This window comes from Anoplolepis gracilipes, chromosome 7, assembly GCF_047496725.1.
Source record: "Anoplolepis gracilipes chromosome 7, ASM4749672v1, whole genome shotgun sequence".
Lineage (NCBI taxonomy): Eukaryota > Metazoa > Arthropoda > Insecta > Hymenoptera > Formicidae > Anoplolepis > Anoplolepis gracilipes.
In genome coordinates this window covers 8527229-8550155 of record NC_132976.1, presented here as the reverse complement: position 1 = coordinate 8550155, position 22927 = coordinate 8527229, and the positions used below count along the sequence as shown (strand labels likewise).

Here is a 22927-nt window from a genome sequence, read left to right as displayed (position 1 = left end):
TAATTCGATACAAAATAATTTAGAACATTACAGTAAGTATTTAATAAATTATTGAAGTTATTAACATTATTATAAAACTATTTTCTTTGATATAAATTTTTTTTAACTTTGATTTAAATTTTGAAGCTTATAGTTCATTATTTTTATATGCATTCCGCTTTAAATGAAGGAACGTGTTTCGGATTTAAGGAGAGGAAAATATTAACGATGAGAAAAAAGGTAATAAAAAACTTACCCTTCCATTTTAATATTATCATCGTTTGTATTTTTATTTCAATAAAGGAGGCCCTGTTTTCAAACGATATGGTACGATTAAATATGTACATCGAATTTTATTTTGTCACGCGAGCAGGTATATATACAAATAGACGTTCGGGAAATGACTAACTACGTTTCTTCATCCTCTACGAATTCTCTGTTACGGATCGCGGAGGGTGATTTACAGATCGACGTCGCTCGTGATCAGAGTGTAAACATTCAATATGATCATGAAATACGATCTGTAAAATCGTAAGTCAATACATGTCAAAATTGTAACTGATACTTGTGTTTGTAAAAAAAAAAAAAAAAAAAAAAAAAAACAAAACAAAATTAATATGTTGGCTTATAATTAATATTTCGATAAAAATTTTTCATATATATTTAAAGAAGAAATCAATAGCAATATACATACAGTGTATCATAGTCACCGGACGCGATTAGCAAAAAACTTTAAAAAGAAATTTCATACTTTTTATAGCGCTTCATATTTGAAAAATTGCAACTTACAATTTTACACATCGCAATTAAATCGTATTTCACATTAACTGTTAAACCTGATCCTCCTCCGCGCTCTCCGGAATTTACATACCGTGACGGCATCTAGATAATATGCACAATTCTTTGCCTTAACGTATTAATACTGCAGAATATTGTTTATGTCAAAATGTCACTTTTCTGTCGCCTCCGTTTGCTTTCTTATTCTATATTCTACAAGAGATATTTCGCTAGCTCGCCGATCGACGATCGTACATCGATGAACGTCGTCGATCTGAGAAGTTCTCAAAAGACCGATCGACTTTCGATTTGCGTTTAATAAACGTTTAAATAAACGTTTTGGTTGCGCGCGTTACGCTATGAAAGTTGAATGCAACTTGCCTCGTATTGCGAGAAAATATTCGGCCGACGAGTACGAATCTCGGAAACACCTTGCGTTCAGCGTTAGTCGATTTGATCAGCGATATCGAATCTATTGATTCTTCAAGATATTTGCTATCAAGCAATGTCCTTTTTCACTTTTATCGTTTCACACAGATGATACTACTGCTCTGTAGGACATTCTATAATAGGTGTATTTGTCGAACAAATCGATATTCTTTGAAAATTGAAACAATTTTTTTTCCTATTCTTTTTTTTTCTTTTATTACTTTTTATTCGTTTGAGGATTGAAATTCTTTTTACGTTCAGTGCAATATTGAATAGTTTTATGTGAAAGATTTAAATTATCACTTTATATACATACGCTGTCTAAATAGATAATTGATAAATAGCGATGAAACTGCTTGTTTTAGATTTCTAAATAGTTTACGTACTTATTGTTAGTGATAATTCAAACATTTCACACGTAAATCGCGACGTTATTATTCGTTGAAGTTTGTTTGTGATATTTGATGAAAACATGAAATAATATTTAATTATTTTTATAAAACATTTTGCTAGCTAGAAGTTCTCCGTCAATTATTGCATAATATTGAATAATATGAAATATATATACCGAGTATCATTTTCTCTCTGTGTTTTACGCCGCGTATATTTGCAATTTTATAAACTCAATCACATATATTAATGAATTAGTTAACAACCTATTTAGAAATAAACTTAAAATTATATGCTTATATTCTTTTGTGACGATTAGCATATACATAGTTGTCTGTATTACATTGCCTTGTAAAAGTAGATAATGTATTATAATGATCTCTTTTGATAGTAAAAATGTACAAATAATTTTCAATTCCTTCTTTTCTCGAGTCAAATATTTACACAGTCCTTTTTCATATATTTTATAATAATTTATTTGTTATTTCGTATTAATTTTCATAAATTTTTACATCTTTTTTTATGGTAATATTTTCTTCTTGAACTCTTTGAAAGACAATTTAGAGCAAAAAATTTGGAATAAACACACATTGTGAAAACGATTATGATAATAAATATTGATCTTTTTTATCTTTTATTTGAACTACATATGTGACAAGCTTGCGCAACATAATTTGATTTGCATATTGCACAATGCCGACTTAGAGAGAGCAAAGTTTCCACATAATCCGCGCAAAAGTCATTTTGCCATAACATGCGGATCTTTTTTCTATTGGTCGGCTATTTTAGCATCTCTATCGTTGTCAAAATTATCAAAACATCACAAATAACATAAATATTCCGAAAAACATCTCAATCTTGCAGACGTTTCATTCGTGTTTTTTTTATGCTTATTTTATGTTTGAGATAAAATCTTGTTTTCTCTTATTAAAGTCATTTCACAATACTTTGATGATCGGTCCATTTTCAATCATAAACACTCATTTTGCCATAGATATCTGCCAATTTTATAACACTTAGATAGTCTTTATTATCAAAGATATCTTTAAGCGCCGATCATCGATTATTGCAAGATTTGTTTCTTTAATGATCTAAAATGCTCACCATAATGAATGTCAGATTTTTCCTTTAGTAACTATTGATACTAAAGCAAGATCTTTTCAAACAGAACGATAGGCTTTCTCTCGCGATCTCTTGTACTTTCACGTCACGTCCAGCTGCGTTTCGTCGGCGATCTTTCCCTATGACGGAACGAGCTCTCTCGTTCTCGTCGGTCGACATACCACTCTCGCTGCTCAAGCGATTCTTCTCGGGGTCTGGAATGTCTGGGTTGGAAGGGTTGTTGCTCGCTTGCTCGTCACGCTGTCACGAGACCGGCAGCGATGCGCGCCCCTGGCGAATCTTCGGTTAACCTTCAAACCATTTGTAGACCTTTGGTGATGCTCTCGACGTGCTCCTTGGCTCGCATCCTGAGTGCCTGGATGCTCGATGTGCGAGGATCGTGTCCTGGCGGACTCGGTGGTGGTGGTTGAACGTGGCCGCCGGCACTTATGCTCGCCATGCTGCCGGCTAGCGATCCTACGAACAGTGCAATTCCTACGTCTCGTTGGGTATGCACAATCATTGATGACGAATTTAATAATGCTGATTATTTTATTCCGCGTGAAAATTGTCGCATAATTTCGAGACACGCTTAACTTAAAAATAGCGATTCTAATACAAAATCTAACTATTATAATGCTAGAGTATTATAATGCTTTATATACAAACGGGGAAACAGATTATTAATCTTTTTTTATACATAATATATTTGTTTTATACATAAAGAAAAGTAGATATCGTACAGCGTAGATACTTAAAAGTAAATTCGCCTGAAACTGTGCTCTCTTCTTTCATTGCAAGGGACATTTGATTATATTATTTTCGTTATTTTATTTCGCTTTATACTCATGATTCTTTATTTTATTTTATTTTATAATGTCGCGTGTTCCGCTCGGTTGTTCATATATTTTTGAACGTGTTACTTTTGGAATCGTCAAATCAAATGCTTGGCAAAAATATGGGAAGAAAATGCTGGAGATGATTGTTACCTGGAACGGGATTGGTCACGGCGCCGACATTTGGCGGTGACGGCAATCGCCTGGGAGACGTTAGATAACTGGGATATCCCGTATGCGGCGCGGCGAGAAAACCGGGAAGCGCACTGAGCAATCCTGGCGGCGCGAGCCAAGGATCTCCTGGCAGACCTAAAGCCGGACCGGCAACATTCCTGAAACAAAATATTTTCACACACGCAATGTAGCTATATTTCTTGCAAAATGTTACGCAACATTGCGCGATTCCGTTAATCAAAGTATTCAGAAAGCATTTTAAACAAACCTCATATTAGCAGCGTGATGATACTCGCTCAAACCCAGTCTCGCAGCTTCCATTTTTTCTTGTCTACGCCACTTGGCTCGTCTATTTTGAAACCAGACCTGAAGCATAACAATGTAACAACAATTTTTCATTATTTGATCGAAATTAGATAGCAGTGTAAATGAAATGGATTAAACAGTAACTTAAACACAAATTTTACTCGTTATTTCGTATAGAAATTTATGAGATATTTTGCGAATGTAAAGTTAGTCTTATTATTACCCTTCTTGCTGTTAACCGATAAGTAATAATATTAGCCGTGTTTAACATTTTACGAACTTAATTTTGCAAATTTATTAAGTCCGCGTTTGACTCGACGTAAGTCAGGGGAACAACGCCGGCACAAACTCTCATTAGCTGCAGAGACGCGATAATGGTAACGTGTCACTACCGTATACTTGAGGAAAAGGGCTCCCTCCTTTCTTCTCATTCTTCCCTCGATCTCTGTAATAGACTCGCGAGATATCACTTTTGACTTTGACAAACTGTTCGACTTCTGCTTCGCGTTACTACTATAAAATTTTCTTATATTATAATATTATTATGATTAAAACTCTTAAAATCAAACAATATGTTAAACAATCTGTTATAAAAATTTATATTTTAATATATAGTGTAAACTTTTTGTAAAATTAGCCTTTTTATAAAGCGTCAAATTTTTAGATTGTAAAAAATCTGAGCTTTTTATAAAATTACTGAATTTACAAAGAATTCATAATATATATTTTATCTAACTATTATTATATTAATTTGATTATTTTTCCATATTACACTAGTTTAAAATATAGTAATATAATGAAAAAAGCCATTCAATTGTTTAAAATTATTTATAAAATTAGTCTTAATATTTTATTTATATTATTAAATATGTGATTATATACAAGTACAAATAAAGGAAAAGAAGGAGAGAAGTCCTAAAGAAAGTTATAAATATCATCAGCATATGCGATACATTTATGAAATAAATTATTGTGTGCACAATGTAATTTATATAAAGTTTAACAAAATTTTTATAAAAGTTATTTAAAATCTCAAAGTCGCATTCCCCCAAAGTTGACATTGGCATTTTCAGTCAAATTAGACGAGTCTCGCCCTAAGAAGGGCCGCGCGACTCGTTCCCTATAAACCGGTCAACTGCGAAAGCATCTAACCGCGATAAAGCAAGCCAGAAGTGTGCAAAACGGTAAGTCAGAGCAAAAAGAGTAAGCAAGAAGAGAGAGATTCAGAGGGTTTGATAGAAAATGGAGTTTCTTTGGCGGGGAGCAATCATGCGGAGGGCGAGAAAAGTGGCTGCCAAGACTTTCTCTCTCTCCTCATCATCTAGTTCTCTCTCTCTCTCTCTCTCTCTCTCTCTCTCTCTCTCTCTCTCTCTCTCTGTCTTTCTCCATCTTTCCAAAAGGAGGGTTGCAGAAATGTCTCTTTGGGCGGGTCTCCCAGGTCCACCCCTGAAAGCGACTAGGAAAAGGGGGGCAAGAAGGAGGATCGAGGCGAAAGATCAGAGGGTGAGCCGGGGTCCACCCTTCCATCGGCATTAAGAGGGTAACGAGCCCGTGGGGCGAAATCGAAAGTGAGCGAGCGACGCGGCCGGTGACGTGACGCGCGGTGCGCCTTCAAGGAGTGGACCCAAGAATGGAAGTGAAACGTAAGGAGGGACGAGGTGGCAAGGGAAGGTACCCCGGCTTGTCGGGACGGTTCGGCCATGTTGATTTCTTTATTGTAACATGGCTGCTGTTGGCAGCTCGCTTAAGTCTATTGCGTTAAGAGCCGATGCTATCGGTCTCGGCTTATGAATTATTCAGTTCCCGTCGCGAGACGCGCCGGGTTATAAGGCCCACCGGGTGCCGTCCGTGTAGAATTTATACGCGGCAACGAGGTGAGCGAGATCCATAGGCGATCAATAAATCTCGCTTTTCGCTCTCTGACAGTCCTGGATGCTCACCTCGGATAAATAATGCTGAGCAATCGGTTCCTTACACGGTAGCTGACTACGAATGATTGTAAGATAATTCTTCTTCGACGTATTAATATACGTGATCATTAACTAGAACTCTAAGAGAAAATTATAAATTTAAAAATATAAACATATTAATTATATATTATATTAATATTAAATAATATTAATATATTAATTAAAAAGAATTATCGTTGAAAAATGTAAATATTATGCAATATCCTCTCGCAGTATAAGATAGTGCTAACAGAATTATATATTCTAAGTTGTTGCAAATTCCTTCAAACACGTACATCTTTCTACGCGTAAACTTTATTTATTTTTTATTAATGGGCAAAGTAAAAATTTCTTTGCGCTACTGAAATAATCGGTGACAAGTATCGCGTTCGGATAATAACTGACTAGCAAATTGAATGTTACCGTCGGGAATGAGCGACGGTGAATTGTCGAAAGGAAAGAAAGAGAGCGAAGGAGAAAGCGTGGCAGACAGAGGAAAACGCGGAAACGAAGTGAAACGAAGACGGGGTTAAACGTCAGAGGCATCACGGAGGTTTGGGCGCGTGGGGGAGGGGAGGAAAAGGGGCTACATTGGGGGCGCGGGGGAGTGGATATCGGAGCATTCCCGGGCTCATCAGGATGATATTCCGCTCTCGAGAACGAGAAGCAATTTTCTTTCATCCCGGCTCCGTGGATGAGAAAAGGCTACACGGACAAGATGCCACGCCGAAATGATGGGAAAATAAGCGAATTTCCCTTCGTATCTCTCTTATATATCCTTTTCCATCTCGTTCCGTCTTTTGCCTCCCTTTTCCCATCGCTCCTTTTTCCTACTCTCTCTCTCTCTCTCTCTCTCTCTCTCTCTCTCTCTCTCTCTCTCTCTCTCTTTGGAGTTCCACGTCTTACCATAACGCTCCGTCTCTGTTTACCGAGAACTGAACTCGCGCGCTTCTTCTCGCTTTTCTCGCGGAAATATAAAGAACAGGGCTAACGCGGCTTAATCTTTTTAGGTCGTAAATTTATTAGAGCAGGTACTTCCACCTTTTCCGCCCGTCTCCACCGACGTCCTCCTTATCCTCTCTTTCTCTCTCTCTCTCTCTGTCTCTCTCAGCCTCTTCTCCTCCCCTGACCCGACCAGCCGGCGACTCGCGACGATCCTCGGCAATGATATTGCGAAGGTAAACTCGCTTAGACGGTTTAAATGCAAGAAAATTGAAATAAAATGGAAGTAATTCCGAGATTAAAATTGGACGTCGTTCCGTTGTCGCTGAGAAGCGGCTACGACACTTTTTCGAGCTCTCCCCCTCGTCCCCTTACAGTTCTTTAATGTCCCGTTCCCACTTTAACGTGTTAGTCTTTGTGAGATTTTATGTAGCTCTCGTTGGAGAAACTTCGTCATGTCGGAGTTGCATAATTCGCAAGATTTCGCTGAAAGATTGACACGCGGATGAGAGGGCTAATTATCATTATTGCGTTAATGCGCAAGTAACATAAGAGAATAACAGTCTCGCGAGACTCTTTCGCGTATGGAATCGTTATATCCGACGTAATCGGTAAAGAATGTTGTAGACAGACACACCATGCAATTTATATAAGAAGGCATATATATATATATATATATATATATATATATATATATATATATAAGTAGTATAAATTTTCCAAATATTATAATATATTTTGCATGCGAATCCAATAAAAATTTTATAAATTAAAATGAAAAGTAATATTTAAGCGTATTTTTTTTTTTAAATTAAATTTTCATTTAATAAACTATCTTGCAATTTTTTGGCGCACTTGTGTTCTAATTTCGTTGGCACGATGTTATTCTACATGAGTGCGTGCCAAATATGACATCTATGCAAAATATATGAATGTATGGATGATGTATTTCCGGTGACTGCACAGCAACAGCTTTCGCTCTCTTTGGTAACATACGGTGACGAGCACTCAACGAGAACAAGAAGCGTATCGCGTCGAAAATCATTCCCAAACTCTATCTGTCGTACGTTTTTTTTTTTTTTTCCTTTTACACTGCACACGCACGCGTACGCATACGACTGTCTCTCATTTTTCTCCTTTCCTCTCTCTCTCTCTCTCGCACTCTGATGGAACACATCGTTCCGGGACGATGGTTGCTTTATACTCGACGGTGGCTCTCGCCGAATTCGGATTAGCGCCGGCAAAAAGGTATTCGAGGTGCTCACGCCACGTCGAGTTCATTGTTGCAGACCGGAGTATTAACAGATTTCGTCCATTGTTCGCCGTGATGGTGGCCTGCGAGGCCTTTAAAAGAGTCGCGCCGATGCGCGCGAAGGCGCTGTGCGTGATACATCGTAGCGACATTGAGGAGAGGGGGAGGTTTTCAGCAGTGCGATGGGATTTATTCTTTGATTTTAAGAGATTATTTTATAAAAATATTACATGCTTTTTAATTTAATTATAACACTATTAACGCAATTTGTAATATAATGCAATTAAATATTCAAGACAGAGAAATAAGAAATTGTTAACGAGATATTTGTGTTAAACTCGAGTGAAAAAAAATCGATAAAAGTGTTGATAAAGGAATGATAAATATAGGGTTTAAATATAGGTAATCTCTGTTCGTATTAAAAAAATGCAAAAAAAAATTTTAATATTTTTCTTCTAACGGATTATTTTGCATTTCACGCATTCTGCTCGCATTCTGATCGCGACCCGATGAAAGTCGAAGTCCAGGATAGACCAGTCGTGCGAGATGGATATTAAAGCCTTTACGATGGAGGAGATTAATGTGTCTTCCTATTAGGGTTCTGCGCAAAATCGAGATGACGTTGACGATATCGACGTCTTTCCTATAGGATGCTGATAGTCTCTGAGCGTTTTATAAGTGCAATGTGGAACGATGCCAAACATGCATGAAATATTTACGCCAATAGCATTATGAGAAATTTAATCGAATTAATAGTATTTTTATGTGATTATTGCGATTTTTCAAATAATTATTTCACTTGTTCTATCTTGTTGAAAAAATCAAGTAATTGTCGTAATATGCTTTTCAATTGTTCAAACTCTTATTAAATATTTTAGAAAATGCATCCTTTTGTATCGAAGAAGTAATATTGAAACGCTTATTATCTCCTTTGGTGAAGGAGAATTATCGGAGCAATTATTATCGCCTTTTAATAATTTGCGCAATCGTTTAACGCCATTAATATTTTCCTCGTGCGGCTCGTTATCAGCTAAAACCGATAAACTAATTTCAAGAATCTACCGACATGACGTTCAAAGTGATAAATATCGTGTCGGTATCGTCATATACACATATCAATAATATTATCAGAATTATTAATTTATCATTCTTATTGCTGTATGAACAAAGCAACATCTTTAATATCGTTTTACATAAAAACTATTTTACGATAAGGTTTCATGTATGTACATTACTTTGCGTGAAATTACTTAACTGTCTTAATAGCACTGATTTTTTTCTCGAAATATTTTAACACTTATCATTGATATTAATTAAAGAGTGCTTTTTAAATAAAATAAAGGAATATGTGCCTTTAAACTCATGATAATTATTTACTTTTTATACGAGACTATTTCTACATATGCCTATTAATATTAATTGAAATTTAAACTATTTCTTTTTCACATCAGATCTACTAAAAAATAAATAGAATGTCAATTAAATTATAATTAACTAAGGGATACGTAATTGATTATTTCAAATTATTTTCTATTTAATTTTTAGAGATATTCCTGTTGTTTAAAAAACGACATGATAGTGACTTTACTGTTTTACGCGTGTCAGATAAATGTTCACTAACAGCCATAATCATCGATGTTAATAGCTCTTTGGCCAAAAGAGGCTAACACAATATTGCCACTAATCCGCGGACAAGAAAAAAGACAGACGAGGCTATTTTTCTTCCGGGTGTATTACAAGTCTATCAAGAACCCCATCGTCGGTACACGACGTGGATAGAAGGGAAAGAAGAGAGAACGAGGGGGAAGGGAGTACGAGAGAGACAGATAGAGAAGACGGGGACACGTTTCGAATATAAGCCTAGATTCTCTTCGGTCCAAGGTACCGCGGTATGCATAGAGAAGGGAGATGTTTGGAGAGGGTTGGAGTCTATTATTCCGTGCTTTTTATGCTCCCCATCGTCCCCCCCTCCCTCTTCTCCTTCTTCCTTCCCTCCTCTCCCGGTACTATTCCCCCTTCTCTACTTCAACCCTGTCAAACTGTCGGCTAAATTCAATCCTACGCAGTTGTTCTCATTTCGTTCTTGTTCTTGCTCATCGTTCGCGTTTGCATAGTAGCTAAAACGGCACTAATTAATGGTGCAACACGGTTAGGTCTCGCGAGTCACCTAACTTAATCCTATATCCTCAAGATTATGTCAAGTTGACCGCGTTAATGTGTATAAATATGTTGAAAGTTTAAGAATTAGGCGCTTCTTGCAATATGTAAATTATTACTAAAACATGTTATAATCTTGTGTATGATAAAATAACAATGCGATATAAGAATGACTATCATTTACAATAAAATCAAGCTTACAAGATAAAAAAAGAAAAGAGAAAGAAGTGCAATAAATATCTAATGAAAAAAAATAGTAGCAAGACAATAATGAAAAGTATATTTTAATATAATACATGATATAATATATATATATATATATATATATATATATATATATATACATGAATTGAAAACCGCAAAAAAAAGAAATAATTGTAGTTGAAAAAATAAATTATTGTCTTTTATTTTAGTTAATATTTTTATAGGATTTTTTCTTTTTTCTATTCAATAATAGTATCATATCATGTGTACTTGTATAAATTAAATTTGTGATTAATAGATGAATGAATATTATTCGATATGATAAGCCAAAGATTATTTTTCGAACGGTTACAAAATCGCGATCTTACAATATCAATATATTCATTCTTACATATCCTAGAAAATTTTTGGTATGATATAAGTGAGCACCCCTGGCGACATTCTCCAATAAAGCCACCCCTGTCGTTGCGTGTAATCACCCTTAAACACTCCAACGCCCCGGTCTAACCCCGTCGTACTGCGATACAATACTAATGTGCTACAAATAACATCCCAAACACGAGGCGATTTCACTTTTACAATACGACTAAACGGCTCCTCGTAACACCGTTCATAGATCCGCCATGGATCGTTCGTTTGTCGTTGTGTCGAGTGGTTCTGTGTATCGCACAATGATTTTGCTGAATGATCCTTAGATCATCGAAGAGCACGGGAGAGCTTTGTCACAAAGTCACAAAAATTTGAATGTGGACACGAAGATTCTCTTTCTTATACGAATATATTATAATTCACCTTTTATAAATAACTGTATTGAAAAATTTATTCATATATGTAAGTGTCAAAAAATTGTTTAATTAATAATTATAAGACGCGTTATCAGATAAATTATAAGATAAATAAGATAAATTATAAGACTCTATCTGATTTAGCTGAATGTTTAATTTAATATATAATTTGATAAAACCTCGCGATGTAATACAAATATTTCTATTTCAAATATTTGTAATATTACATATCGGATAGACATATAATTATAGCGTATCAGGTAGATTCTTATAATTTATTTTATTTATCTTATAATTCTGATGACATATTTTATAATTATTAATTAAACAATTTTTTTTTGACACTTATATGTGTACAAAGTCACTTTACCATAAATCACAATGTTGCTTCATGATCCTTGAAAAATAGTTACAATGCTTGATATGAGAACAACTTTTTTGAGCAACAGTGCGTACGATCGGTGTGAATGAGCGACCGCGCCGAAATTCGACAAATTAGCCGTATGGCCCGTGTATTTTGACACCGTGCCCACATTGTCTGGCCTGGTCGTTGTATTTTCTCGTTGTACATACACGCTCTCGCGGCGGCGAAATCGGCTCCGAGTGAATGCATCCTTTGTGCAGGAAGCTATTTACCAGACAATATGTTTGCACCGAAACGAGGCTTGCAAACGGATCTCTCTACGTACGCGCGCTTTTGTCGCTTCAGAGGAAAATTCTGCGTAAAGTCATCGAGCGGGGCAATAATAGATTATTCAGATCATTTTCGTATCGTGAAAGTATAAATAAATCGCTTCAGAATATTCTCTTAAATAAAATTAATCCGTTACAAATTTATGTACCATAATTCCTTTCATATTGTTGCTAAAAACAGCCACGTCATGGGTTAAAATAAGTTTAAGATTAAAGATTACGTCGTGGCATTGTGAGAGTAAGAAAGAAAAAAAAAACCACGTTTAATTAACTTTGATTAGCTCTAACGGGAAGTCGAAGGAGAATTGGACTCGAGAGACGTCGAGAATTGGATCGCGACGCGCGCGTATTTAACGCCATTAAGTCGCGTCTGTGCACTCGAAATTACGTTGCGTCGCGCATCCAGTAGCAACGCCATCGTTTCGCGGCCGGGGGTTCTGCCGCATACAATCCCGTTGACTGTACCGCAATTAAGACTGCTCGTTTATAGAGACTCTCATCAGAGTCCGGCCAATGCGCCACTTACAGTCAAATGAAATTAACATAAAGTTTATTGGATTGCAAACAGCTAAATAGAATGAAATCACGTGCTCACTACTGTAATGGCAGTAGCAATACGATAAGTGAATTACACGTCACTTGCGATTTCTTATCGCCAGTTCTTTTATTATATATATATATATATTTTTTTTTCTTTATATGTAAATGACAATTATTACAGCGATAAGAATTACATTTTTTTAATTACAGTTTATGTTTTAATTAATTTCTTGCTTTTTCGTGTAATCGATTTATTTCTCCTAACGTTTTTCTTCGTATCTAATCATACTATTCTAATCATTCCGCTGTTTCTTTTGTTTGAAGAGAAAGAGAGAAAGAGAGAGAGAAGTGGGGAAGAGAAAAAAAGCCTCGACGGATGGAGATAAAAAAAAGCGAAACGAGATACCGAGGAAACACGCGTTCGCGAACGTAAGAGCGCGCGCTCGCGCTGCACGTGAAAATCCGTCGCCGATGTAATAACTCTAATAACTCGTAATAAAGCTCGGGTGGAGTCGTATTAGCGTCAGGAGCACGCGTGGGCGCACAAAGGGCGGCCGCCCTCGACAAACACTGTGACTTTTGATGATTATTAACTTCATGGGCCAGCCACGGTCGACCGGGAGATGGGTATGCGAGAGGAGAAGAGGACGCGAGAGTGGCGGAAAAGGGACTGAAGGGGGATGAAGAGGGATAGGGGGAAAGGGGGGGGGAGACGAAGGGTGTAGGCCGTAGACAGTAATCTGTTGCCCCGAAGGCTTTCTGGTCCTGGTTTGAAGCCACCCCTCTCTCTTTCTCTGTCTCTTCCGTCACCGGCCCTTCCTTCCACCTCGCGTGCCCGCCCTTCTCGTGCCGGCTCTTCGCTCGTACTTCTGCCCTTCTCTCTGTCTCTGTCTCTCTCTCTCTCTCTCTCTCCCTCTCTTTTCCTCTCTATCTCTCTCTTTCTTTCTATCCGACGCCTGGGAACCAAATTAATAGTTGGTTCTGCCTGGATATATCTCGAATTCGGTGTATTCCCCGGCGAGAGTGACCCCGAGCTTCCCTTCCTCTTCCTCTTCCTTCCTTCTCTTCATGTGTATATACATCGCGCGTGGGCTCCGTCTATAATGTGTGTGTTTGTGTGCGCGTTTGTCGGTCTCTTCTCCGGCTGCGTTTGACATCGGTTACTCGTTAAAGGGCCGCGAGATGCCTCGATAAAGCGGGGGCTCTTTCGTAGTCGAATGGCTTTAATCAAACGGGATTTGGAAATTGATAATTGGCACAATCTCTGTCTCTCTCTCCCTCTCTTTCTTTTTCTTTCTCTCCGTTAGGGTTGTTCGAGGGAAAACTTTTAACGTGATCGAACGCTTTCTGAAATATAACTTTGCGCCTTACGAAGAATCGTGTATGTGTGACATAATTATAGACAGATTAGATTAAATTTATTTCGTCACTTTATGATGATGTAATAATTATTCACGTCGACAGATAAGAATTCGTTAGAAATCAAATTGTGTAACTTGATTGAGAGATAATATAATAGCATTAAAATAATAAAAATTAAAAAAAAGCTTTCTTACAAATCAGCCATCTATCATTCTATATTTCTCTCAATAATTTTAGAATTTATAAAGTTTTCGTTTCCTCATCAAAATATTATATTATTAGTCCACGTTTCAACGTCGAGTTCGAGAACAATTCGGCAAGCAGATGTCGAAGGACGATTTAAGGATGATCGCATTTGTCCGTCGAAAGATTCATCTCATAGTTCATGTCTCTGAGCGAAAACTCGGCAAGTTTAATGTTACACTCACTAATCCTAGAGCCGCTATTTTACTACAAGTCGTGTATCGCGGCACGTATCGTATCCAGCAGGATACCTGCGATCCTCCATACGACTCGAAATCTCAAACTGTTCTGAAACGGATATATTTTCACGTGGTGACATTCAGAGCTCAGTCCGGGCTGCCTTTGTAAGGGATCCCACCACGGTTGCATTCCGCATCTATGCGCATGCAGCGGCAAGAAATCCGATCTTAAAGCACTGTAGAAAAAAAAAAAAAAAAAAAAAAAAAAGAGAGACGAGCCAATAAGATCTCGAAGGGTCCGCGGGACGTGGGGGAAGGGAGAGGGGCAGGAGAACGCCGGCACTGAAGGTACCCAGCGAAGGAATTGAATACGTTTGTACCTGGGCCCGCGACAATGGCAGCCGTAATTCGATTACAAGGACCGCCAGCTAATTGTTAATTGCCGGCCTTAGGAACGAGAGCACGCCGACAATGGCTTCATAATATTATACGCGATATTAAAACGAGCACGGGCACGTACACCGAATCTACCATGTGTGTCCTACATGTGGAGAGAGGCTTCTTCTCCGCCCACTCTTCGCGATACGGAAATAAGAGCCGACGAATAGTCAAGGAAGCCCCTTTCACCCCTTCGTGAGAAATTCTTTGCTATTTCTTCTTCTTACTTAATTCTCGATAGCGTAGTACATTTTCCGTTATATATTTGCTTTACATCCGTGAAGAATAGATTATTCCGTCTGTTAGACTTATTTATCTTGAATTGTTTGAAAAGATAACGCAACTTTCTTTATTGATCTTGAAGCAATATATCAGGCACTAAATATTTTTCGTAAAAGTATTAGTGATTTGCATAAGCCGCAAAATTCTACGTATTTCAAACTCTATGCTTCACTAGATACGTTTATCAAGGAAATACTTAAAAAATGGGAAATTAATATAAATTATTAAAATAATTAGAAAAATGATAAGATTGTCGATTGTCAGATTTAATTTATAATATTTCTGTTTTAAATTCTGTTTAAAATTGATCTATAATCGCGATACAAACTTGATAAAATAGAAATCTATTTATAATTTTATAATTTTATTCTAATGTATGTATGCATCCTAATATATGCATGTATTTTATTTCTCTAAATATTTTCTTTCTCTCTCTCTCTCTCTCTCTTTCTTTCTCTTTCTATATATATATATATTATATGGTGCATAAAATTATAAGTAGAAATCTGTCTTTCGAGTTTTTTCGCAAATTGTATATATCATCTTATGCAGACTTTTAAATCAAACAGCAATAATATGTATATCCGATATCATTATGTCATAGATAAAAACTCAGCAATGTGACAACAAAACGGCAAGTATTCTCATATCAATCATTGTTCTAATCGCTTTAGTAATTTGCGCATACAAATGGTACGGGGACCAACGTGCTTTTCTCTCAAAACACTTTTCGTGCTTGTCGATGATAGCTACAGCGCGTGTACCCTTAGTGTTTAACAGCTAATCTGCCAAATGAAGTGTTTTTGTGTTTGAGCACAACACTTCGTCTCAATAGAGGAGCAAAACCGCCCTCGGGAAAAGGGTTGCTCCGACATGATTGATGCTCGAGGGGGCAGGGCGCGAGGGTCTCCCAACCCTTTTTAGTCAAGCGCTAAACGGAGTGCTTAATTGAGCCACAGACCTCAGAACCTTGGACAGCTAATCTCCCGAAGACATCTACGAACCTCGCTCGATCCTCATTTGCTCCGAACGTTTAAAGTTTTTTGTTCAACGATCGAGTGTCGAAATGCCGAAACTTTTCATTTGATTTTGCAAGTATCGAATACTTACCTTTTGGAATTTTACAAGAAGATTATTTTAACAAATTGATATATTTCTTCGCATAAATTAATTTCTTTGTTGAAAAATAAATATGACGTCATTTCAATCTTTCCCATGTTTTCTGTCATACTTTGCACACACATATTATTTTATTTTTATTTTACTTTCTATATTATATGCAAATTATATTCCCACATATATATCTTAGTTACAGTGTTGTAATAGTATTGTAAATTGTATGATTCTGTTCAATGGGAGAGAATTAATTTTATTTATGGAATAATAATCTAATGATCTAATCGAATAATATTTAAATTGCCTGATAATCATTTTTTCAACGGTAAGAAGAGACTCGCGACTTTCAATCTCAGCTCCGTATTATCGCTATTTAATTTCATGTCCCTAGATAGATTTTTCATCGCGAGCACCCTTCCCGATTGAAACCGCCCTTCGCGTTAGGCCGCAACGAGACGGTGTGTGCGCTCGCGTGTGTATGCGACGAACGAAAGGATGAACACTGGCCCGTAATGGAGTTTCCAAATATTCGGGGAGCCCTCGCTCAATTTCGAACAATTTGCATTTAGGGTGAAGTGCAATTAATAGAAGCGGGGTGTTGTCCCGCGCCATTCCACGCCTATTAACACTATATTCCGCGGGAGTTTAGCATATCGAGGGTGCAATATTGAGTTACGCGACAGTAATTATAATACTCGTTAGACGCTGCGAGAGAGAGTTTGTCCTTCCCGCGTGCCCTCGCGGTCTACAGGATCGAGAGACGTGTTCCTTCCTCGACCTAAGGCTTCTGACAGTCTGTTGCGAAGGAACCTAACAAAAGTCTCTGAAATAACGTTCCGTATTTTGTCGATTATATTAAAAACAATTTCCGTTAATATGAGTTACGTTAATGTCTCTATCATGTTGCAATTATTGTGCTGTGTTTAAAATTAGTTTTAATTTCGCTTAATTAATAATGGCAAGAGGATTTTTTACTTAACACAGAAATATTTATTGATCCTTGTCAAATGCACTTCACATGCAAGATAATTTTTTTGTTGTTTTTGTTAGCCTTCTTTTTCCTCTTCCTTTTTTCTGATATGTCCACAATGAAAATAAAAAGAATTATACGTTAAATTTTAATTCGTACGAGAGATCCGTAAATAAAATTTTCAATACGAAAATAATTAATTTAACAAACTGTTAATTAAAACCTAGATCTCTGATATGCAAATAAAAGTATAATATACTTATCGTTGATCCAACCGGAACGTACGATATATTAACATGACAAATCAATAATAACAATCGATTGCAATTTTCGCCGTAGATCTGCTCAGTTTCCGGACTCGTGCAATTTCGCCCTGTCCGCCAATCGCGTCGTGTCGTTTGATTTATTCTCACGCGTTTGTCACGGTGACTCGATTACGCGATCACTCGCGCGCGACATTCCCACCGCGTGTGTTCTCTCGTCCGTGGTGTCTCTCTCTCTCTCTCTCTCTCTCTCTCCTCTCCTCTCTTCCATTCCAATCTTCTCTCCCGTGTTCCGCCCCCAAGAGAAGGAACGTGTGTGCTCGGTCCCTTTATTTTTTTTTCTCCCGCGGGCGCCCTTCGTCGTCGTCGGGCGCGCGCAGGGCAGGTGCCGTCGCTCCCACGATCTTCGCTATTTCCCGCCGGGCCATTTTCCCCGCTCGCGGGGCTTTTCGCGCCTAGCGTCGGGCCATTATCTTATTTTCCGCCTGGAAACATCGCACCCACAAGAAAAACGATCCGACTGGGTGGCCGAGGAGGCGGAAAGAGTGGGCGGCCATCGGGGCTCGGGGAAAGATCGGGCGAGTGCTTTCGCGTAATAACATTTGTATCCGCGAGAACGCCTTTCCTCTCTGATATCGAGCCAAGCGTTTTATCTCGTCTAACCTGGGCGAAAGAGAGAGAGAGAGAGAGAGAGAGAGAGCTATCCTGACCCATCATCGCTCCCCCTTCTCGAATGAATTCTCCGTGCTGGAATTAGAAGGCACGTTATTGGCGCCATTTGCCGCGCGGGTAAGAAACGAATAGATGGGCGCGATAAAGGGTGAAAAAAGGGGAATTGTTGCCTGTAACCACGTTGATACGATTAACGACGAGTATAACGAGACTTTATGACTTGTATTGCTGTCTCATTTTCTTACATTCAACGAAATTAAGTTAATCATTTGACTGTCGTTATTTTAATTTTCATGATATATACATATAATAGAATAAAATACATACACATACATATTTGCATGTTTCTACAATCTATTGACAAGTAAATATTTTTTTAACAATGTTTTATTAGCTTTTTATTTGTATCAACTTGTGTCAATCACTGGATGAATCTGCTAAAAAATTGATGATTGATTAAATATATGATTATGTTGAATTAGTTTTTACAGGCTTGTCCGTATACATTTTTGACAAATGATATATCGAGAAAGGAACATAATATTTATGTATTTTGTATGATATATATATATATATATATATATTTGGGGATTATTGACCGCTATTCGCGCTTGAGTTTATCCGAACATTAGTTTGATTTATGTATACAGCCGACAACAGATTCAGGTGCCATTAGCCGACCGTGACCTCGTGCGAAAATTCTCACTGCGTGTTACGCGGTAAACAGGTTTACGATGTTCACGTATGGGTATTAATATTGCGATAAGTCTCGGTTGGTTGACTGCGAGGGGTACGTGAGAATCGTATCTCGATAAAACGTGGGGGATTATTTAATCCGCTTGCAAAGATCCACGAAGGACCCTTCTTGTGAAATTATGGCGATTTATTTGGAGAAAATTTCACTATGTATATAAAATATGCATATATTCTCGTAAGAGAGAAAGAGGGGGTCGGAGAATGGGAGTAAACGCAATAGAAATAATGTAATTCGAGAAAAATTGATATAAATTTTGCACTAAAACATGTACTTTTACTTGTGAATAAGAATAAAAATTAAGAAGAAATATTTCTGCGCAAGGCTTTCCTTATATTTAATGAATAGTGTAACGCGCACAGCATAGCAAATCACATTCGATCTGTTGGACACGATCCTTTTCAGCGTTTCCGGTGTATATATGTTGTTAACGTCATCGAAGCCGATAAATTCGTCATGCGGAAAAAGCGCGAGCAAATACAAATTATTACTCGATTTCGCGAACGTGGAGAGCGACAAAAAGTTTTAATTTTCATGAGGTGACATTTAACGTAAAAAAGAAAAAAAAAAAAATACTAAATAAATGAGCGATCTGTCCCCGTCAATTTTTTTTAATTCCCTACCACTCACCCCTCCTGCTTCGCGCGCGCTGCGTGTTGCATGCGCAATTGCGCTTGCTGTGTCGCGTCGCGCAGAGAAATTCGCGAGCCAGTAGCCATGGTTACGCCTGTTCGCCGATGCGACGGGTTGGGTGGAGGCGGCGTGCGTGACTAATTTGACACCCCGTAGATATAGGTGCACCCCAGACAGTCACCTGCGATTCGTGCCGGGCTCGTGTCAGTGTTAACGATCACGATTCGGCCCCTAATAATCCCAAATTAAACGCTCCGATAAGCATTCTCGCTATCGACCGCGGGAAAGGTCGCCGCCGAATCCGCGTTGATCGTGCGAGTAACCAGTTGTGCCTTTTTTATGTACATATCCTTGTAATAGCCAGTATTAATTAAGTGTACAATATCGTAAAAATAAATTTCAAACACATAAAATGCAAAATACAGAAAGCGAAAAATATAGTATTTTAATTTATTTTTATTTTCACTACATGTATGTTTGAAATGTTACTCAGTCGTATTAAACAGTTAACTAGATAATTGTAATTTGCTAATAATAATTATAATATTTTGTATGAATGTCTATCAGAATATTAAAATAGAATAATTTAATTTTAATAAGAAGATAATTGCAAATTGATTATAGTTTATTATACGTATACTTATTTTTGTGCGTAATAAAAATATATATTTTCAAATAGGCGTCTGCATTAAGTGCTCTACCGAGTGAGTATTATGATAATATTAAAATAATTTACTTGTCAAAATTGATGCAAGATATATGCGTCTTTGGACGAAGTTTTCACGCAGCATGCCGCTAAATAATGTTAAACAGTGTCGCGTGAAAAAGGAGGGATATTCCATCTGCTCCTTTTATTACGTCGGCATTACGCTTCGTCGTCGTATCATTTTTCTGTCGGGAGAACCCTTCGTGGTGTTGTAACCCGTTTAAGAAGCTGGTCACCTTTTTTAAGATACATAAGAACGCTAAGAGGTGTATATTTATATATAAATCTAATTAGCTCTGTAAAGATAATATTTCGAATACGGGTGAAAATAAAATTTACAAGCTTCTTGTACGAGTAACATATCTATTAAAAACTGTATTCTGATTGTGTAGAATTTTTAAAAAATAAATATAATAAATGTATCATATTTTACCTTATATTTTTCATAAATCCTAGAATAACTTAATTTTAATAAGAAGATAATTGCAAATTGATTATAGTATATTATACGTATATTTATTTTTGTGCGTAATAAAAATATCAGGCGAATTTTTAATATACATTTGGAAATTTTACACATTAATGTTCTAACTAAATTTCTTTATTCTGATAATTCATCTTTTTTAATTGACACATGAGAATTAACACCGGTACAGGTTTCAGCGGATAAAATATGGAAATATCGAGAAGAGTTATCGGATAATATTCGTACAACATACATTGATAAAACATATAGCGCGCAGCCAACACAGTCTGAATTTCCTTCCGGATAACGCAGAAAGGTACGGAAGATCGTTTTTTTAATTGCGCTTTTGAAAGCTTTTAGAAGACTATCGCAATCCCGATATCAGCTCTCTCTCCGATCTCTCCTCCAGCCCGGTCATAGTTTCGCCGTTTCGCGGAATCGTTTTAAATTTTTCCGCGCCGTTGTGTGGGACCATCGAAAAAAATTGTAATCGGATTGGAGTATTTTTCCAATTGGCAATCGTCGAGCGGCCGGACATGGAACGATGGGCATCCAACCGCGTCCTCTCTTGCTCAACCGCTCGCTTTATTCATTCCCTCCCTCTCAGCCCGTCCCTCTCCCCGTTAGTACCGAATTAGTTGGCCTACCGCGAAAAATCAATCTCTCCGTTTTTTTCCGCCTGCCCGGTAGATTCGCCGACAACACCACCGTCGATTCCATTGTCCGCAGTCAAAGCGAACATTTATGGACACTGGTCGACTCATCCGTACGACATAGCGTCGCGTTTTCCTCCCACAAAGTGTTTTTGCAAGACGTTTGCGTCAATCTTAATGGATTGTTTAATATAAATCAAATAACGAAATAAACTTTTGATGAGACTTTTATTCGTCATTAACTTCCTTCATAGTTTTCTGAAAAGTTCGATATTTAAATTCATTCGATATGCCAAGCTAAATATATTTTTTTAAATTTGACATGCGATAAAATAAAGAAAAGGATAGTCGAATAAAAGTAACGTTCTCCATTAATGAAGCTTGTTATATATAGTTACCGCAAAATTGTTCTTTTATACTTGTAAGTTGCGGCTGAAGACTGCAAAGCGGATATCGTATTTATCAAAAACGTATGCGGAACGCAAATTACTCGCCGAAATAAAGTCGACACCGGCACGCGAGGTAATAATTCGCCGGTGAGAGCCAGTGCCGCCAAAGTGCAATCGACTCCACGCAACAACGAGAACGGAATTTCATTTTCATTGAAAATGCCGCAACGACACACAGAGAGAGAGAGAGAGAGAGAGAGAGAGAGAGAGAGGGAGAGGGGGAGAGAGATTGGTCGAATAGATTTTTAAAACAACACATTTTTTTTTTCTATTTCAAAACGCAACACCATTGCTTAAAGAAAGACGAAAAACAAAAGAGATATTACACTTATATACGCATTATTTCGTATTTATTATATAATTTATATGACTATTCAATGACGTGATCACAATTTTCCGAAAAGTGCGCAATTGTAAATTCGCATAATGATTTGTTGACTTGTCGGCAATTGAATGATCACGCGCTGGCTCTATCATTCAGTATCGCGCCCGTGACGTTACGTGACAAACTTTTTTAAATGGTTATATTCCACCGCAGGTGTGTTCTCTGACGTGGGTTAATTCCGGTAAGTGTTTCCACCGAAACGCGCTCGGTATCGATTTCGGCCAAGTCGCCCGGCAAATCGCCGAATTAGTCGGCTATCGTTTATTTTTTTCGACGTGGGGCTCTCGCGCGATCGCGTGACAGGCGAGTAATGCGCGGCTCGCCCCCTTGCTCCCTCCCTTCCCCTCCCTCCTTCTCCGACAATGGGTCTATAATAATATAATAGATCGTCGTGTAGTTTCGCTGGCGTTTTAGCACACGAAAGCCGATAAAAAGCGAGACTCGAAACGGAAATGACTTTTAGTGCTACGTTGAAATTAGATTATCATTGAACGCGCTAGGGATGCATTAGACATCGCGCGGCTAAACGAAGATGAATGCCAACTGCAATATGTAGGCATTAGCGATAATAAGAGAAGAAATCTAGCGGGCAAAATACATTGGAATATTATTTTAAATCTCTTTATTTTAACGTGACACTATTTCGAATGGGATGACATGTTCATATTAGTAAGCTTAAAAAATTGGTAATCTATCTGCACGAATCCGTTTTATTATTATTATCTTGTTCCGTTTTAAATTTGATAATATATTTGCTGCAGTAGGATATCGAGAATAACATTTAAATGTATTTTGTTTCGTAAAATTTAACAATTTTATTTGGAAATTTATCGTTTCTAATG

At 37.4% G+C, this 22927-nt stretch overlaps 1 protein-coding gene across 2 annotated transcripts in view; it reads right to left on the bottom strand.

The window, feature by feature from the left end:
- Positions 1-124: 124 nt before the first annotated feature.
- LOC140667756 (retina and anterior neural fold homeobox protein 2) overlaps positions 125-22927 on the bottom strand; it is a 45895-nt gene continuing 23092 nt past the window's right edge. Inside the window, exons 3-5 of one of the 2 annotated variants that reach the window (XM_072895973.1) lie at positions 3955-4052; positions 3666-3844; positions 125-3171 (exon numbers count right to left, since the gene is read on the bottom strand). In XM_072895973.1, coding sequence (XP_072752074.1) covers positions 2990-3171; positions 3666-3844; positions 3955-4052 — 459 coding nt within the window. In that variant the 3' untranslated portion in view covers positions 125-2989. The remainder of the gene's footprint in view (positions 3172-3665; positions 3845-3954; positions 4053-22927) is intronic. The other variant, XM_072895974.1, reaches the window with a different exon arrangement.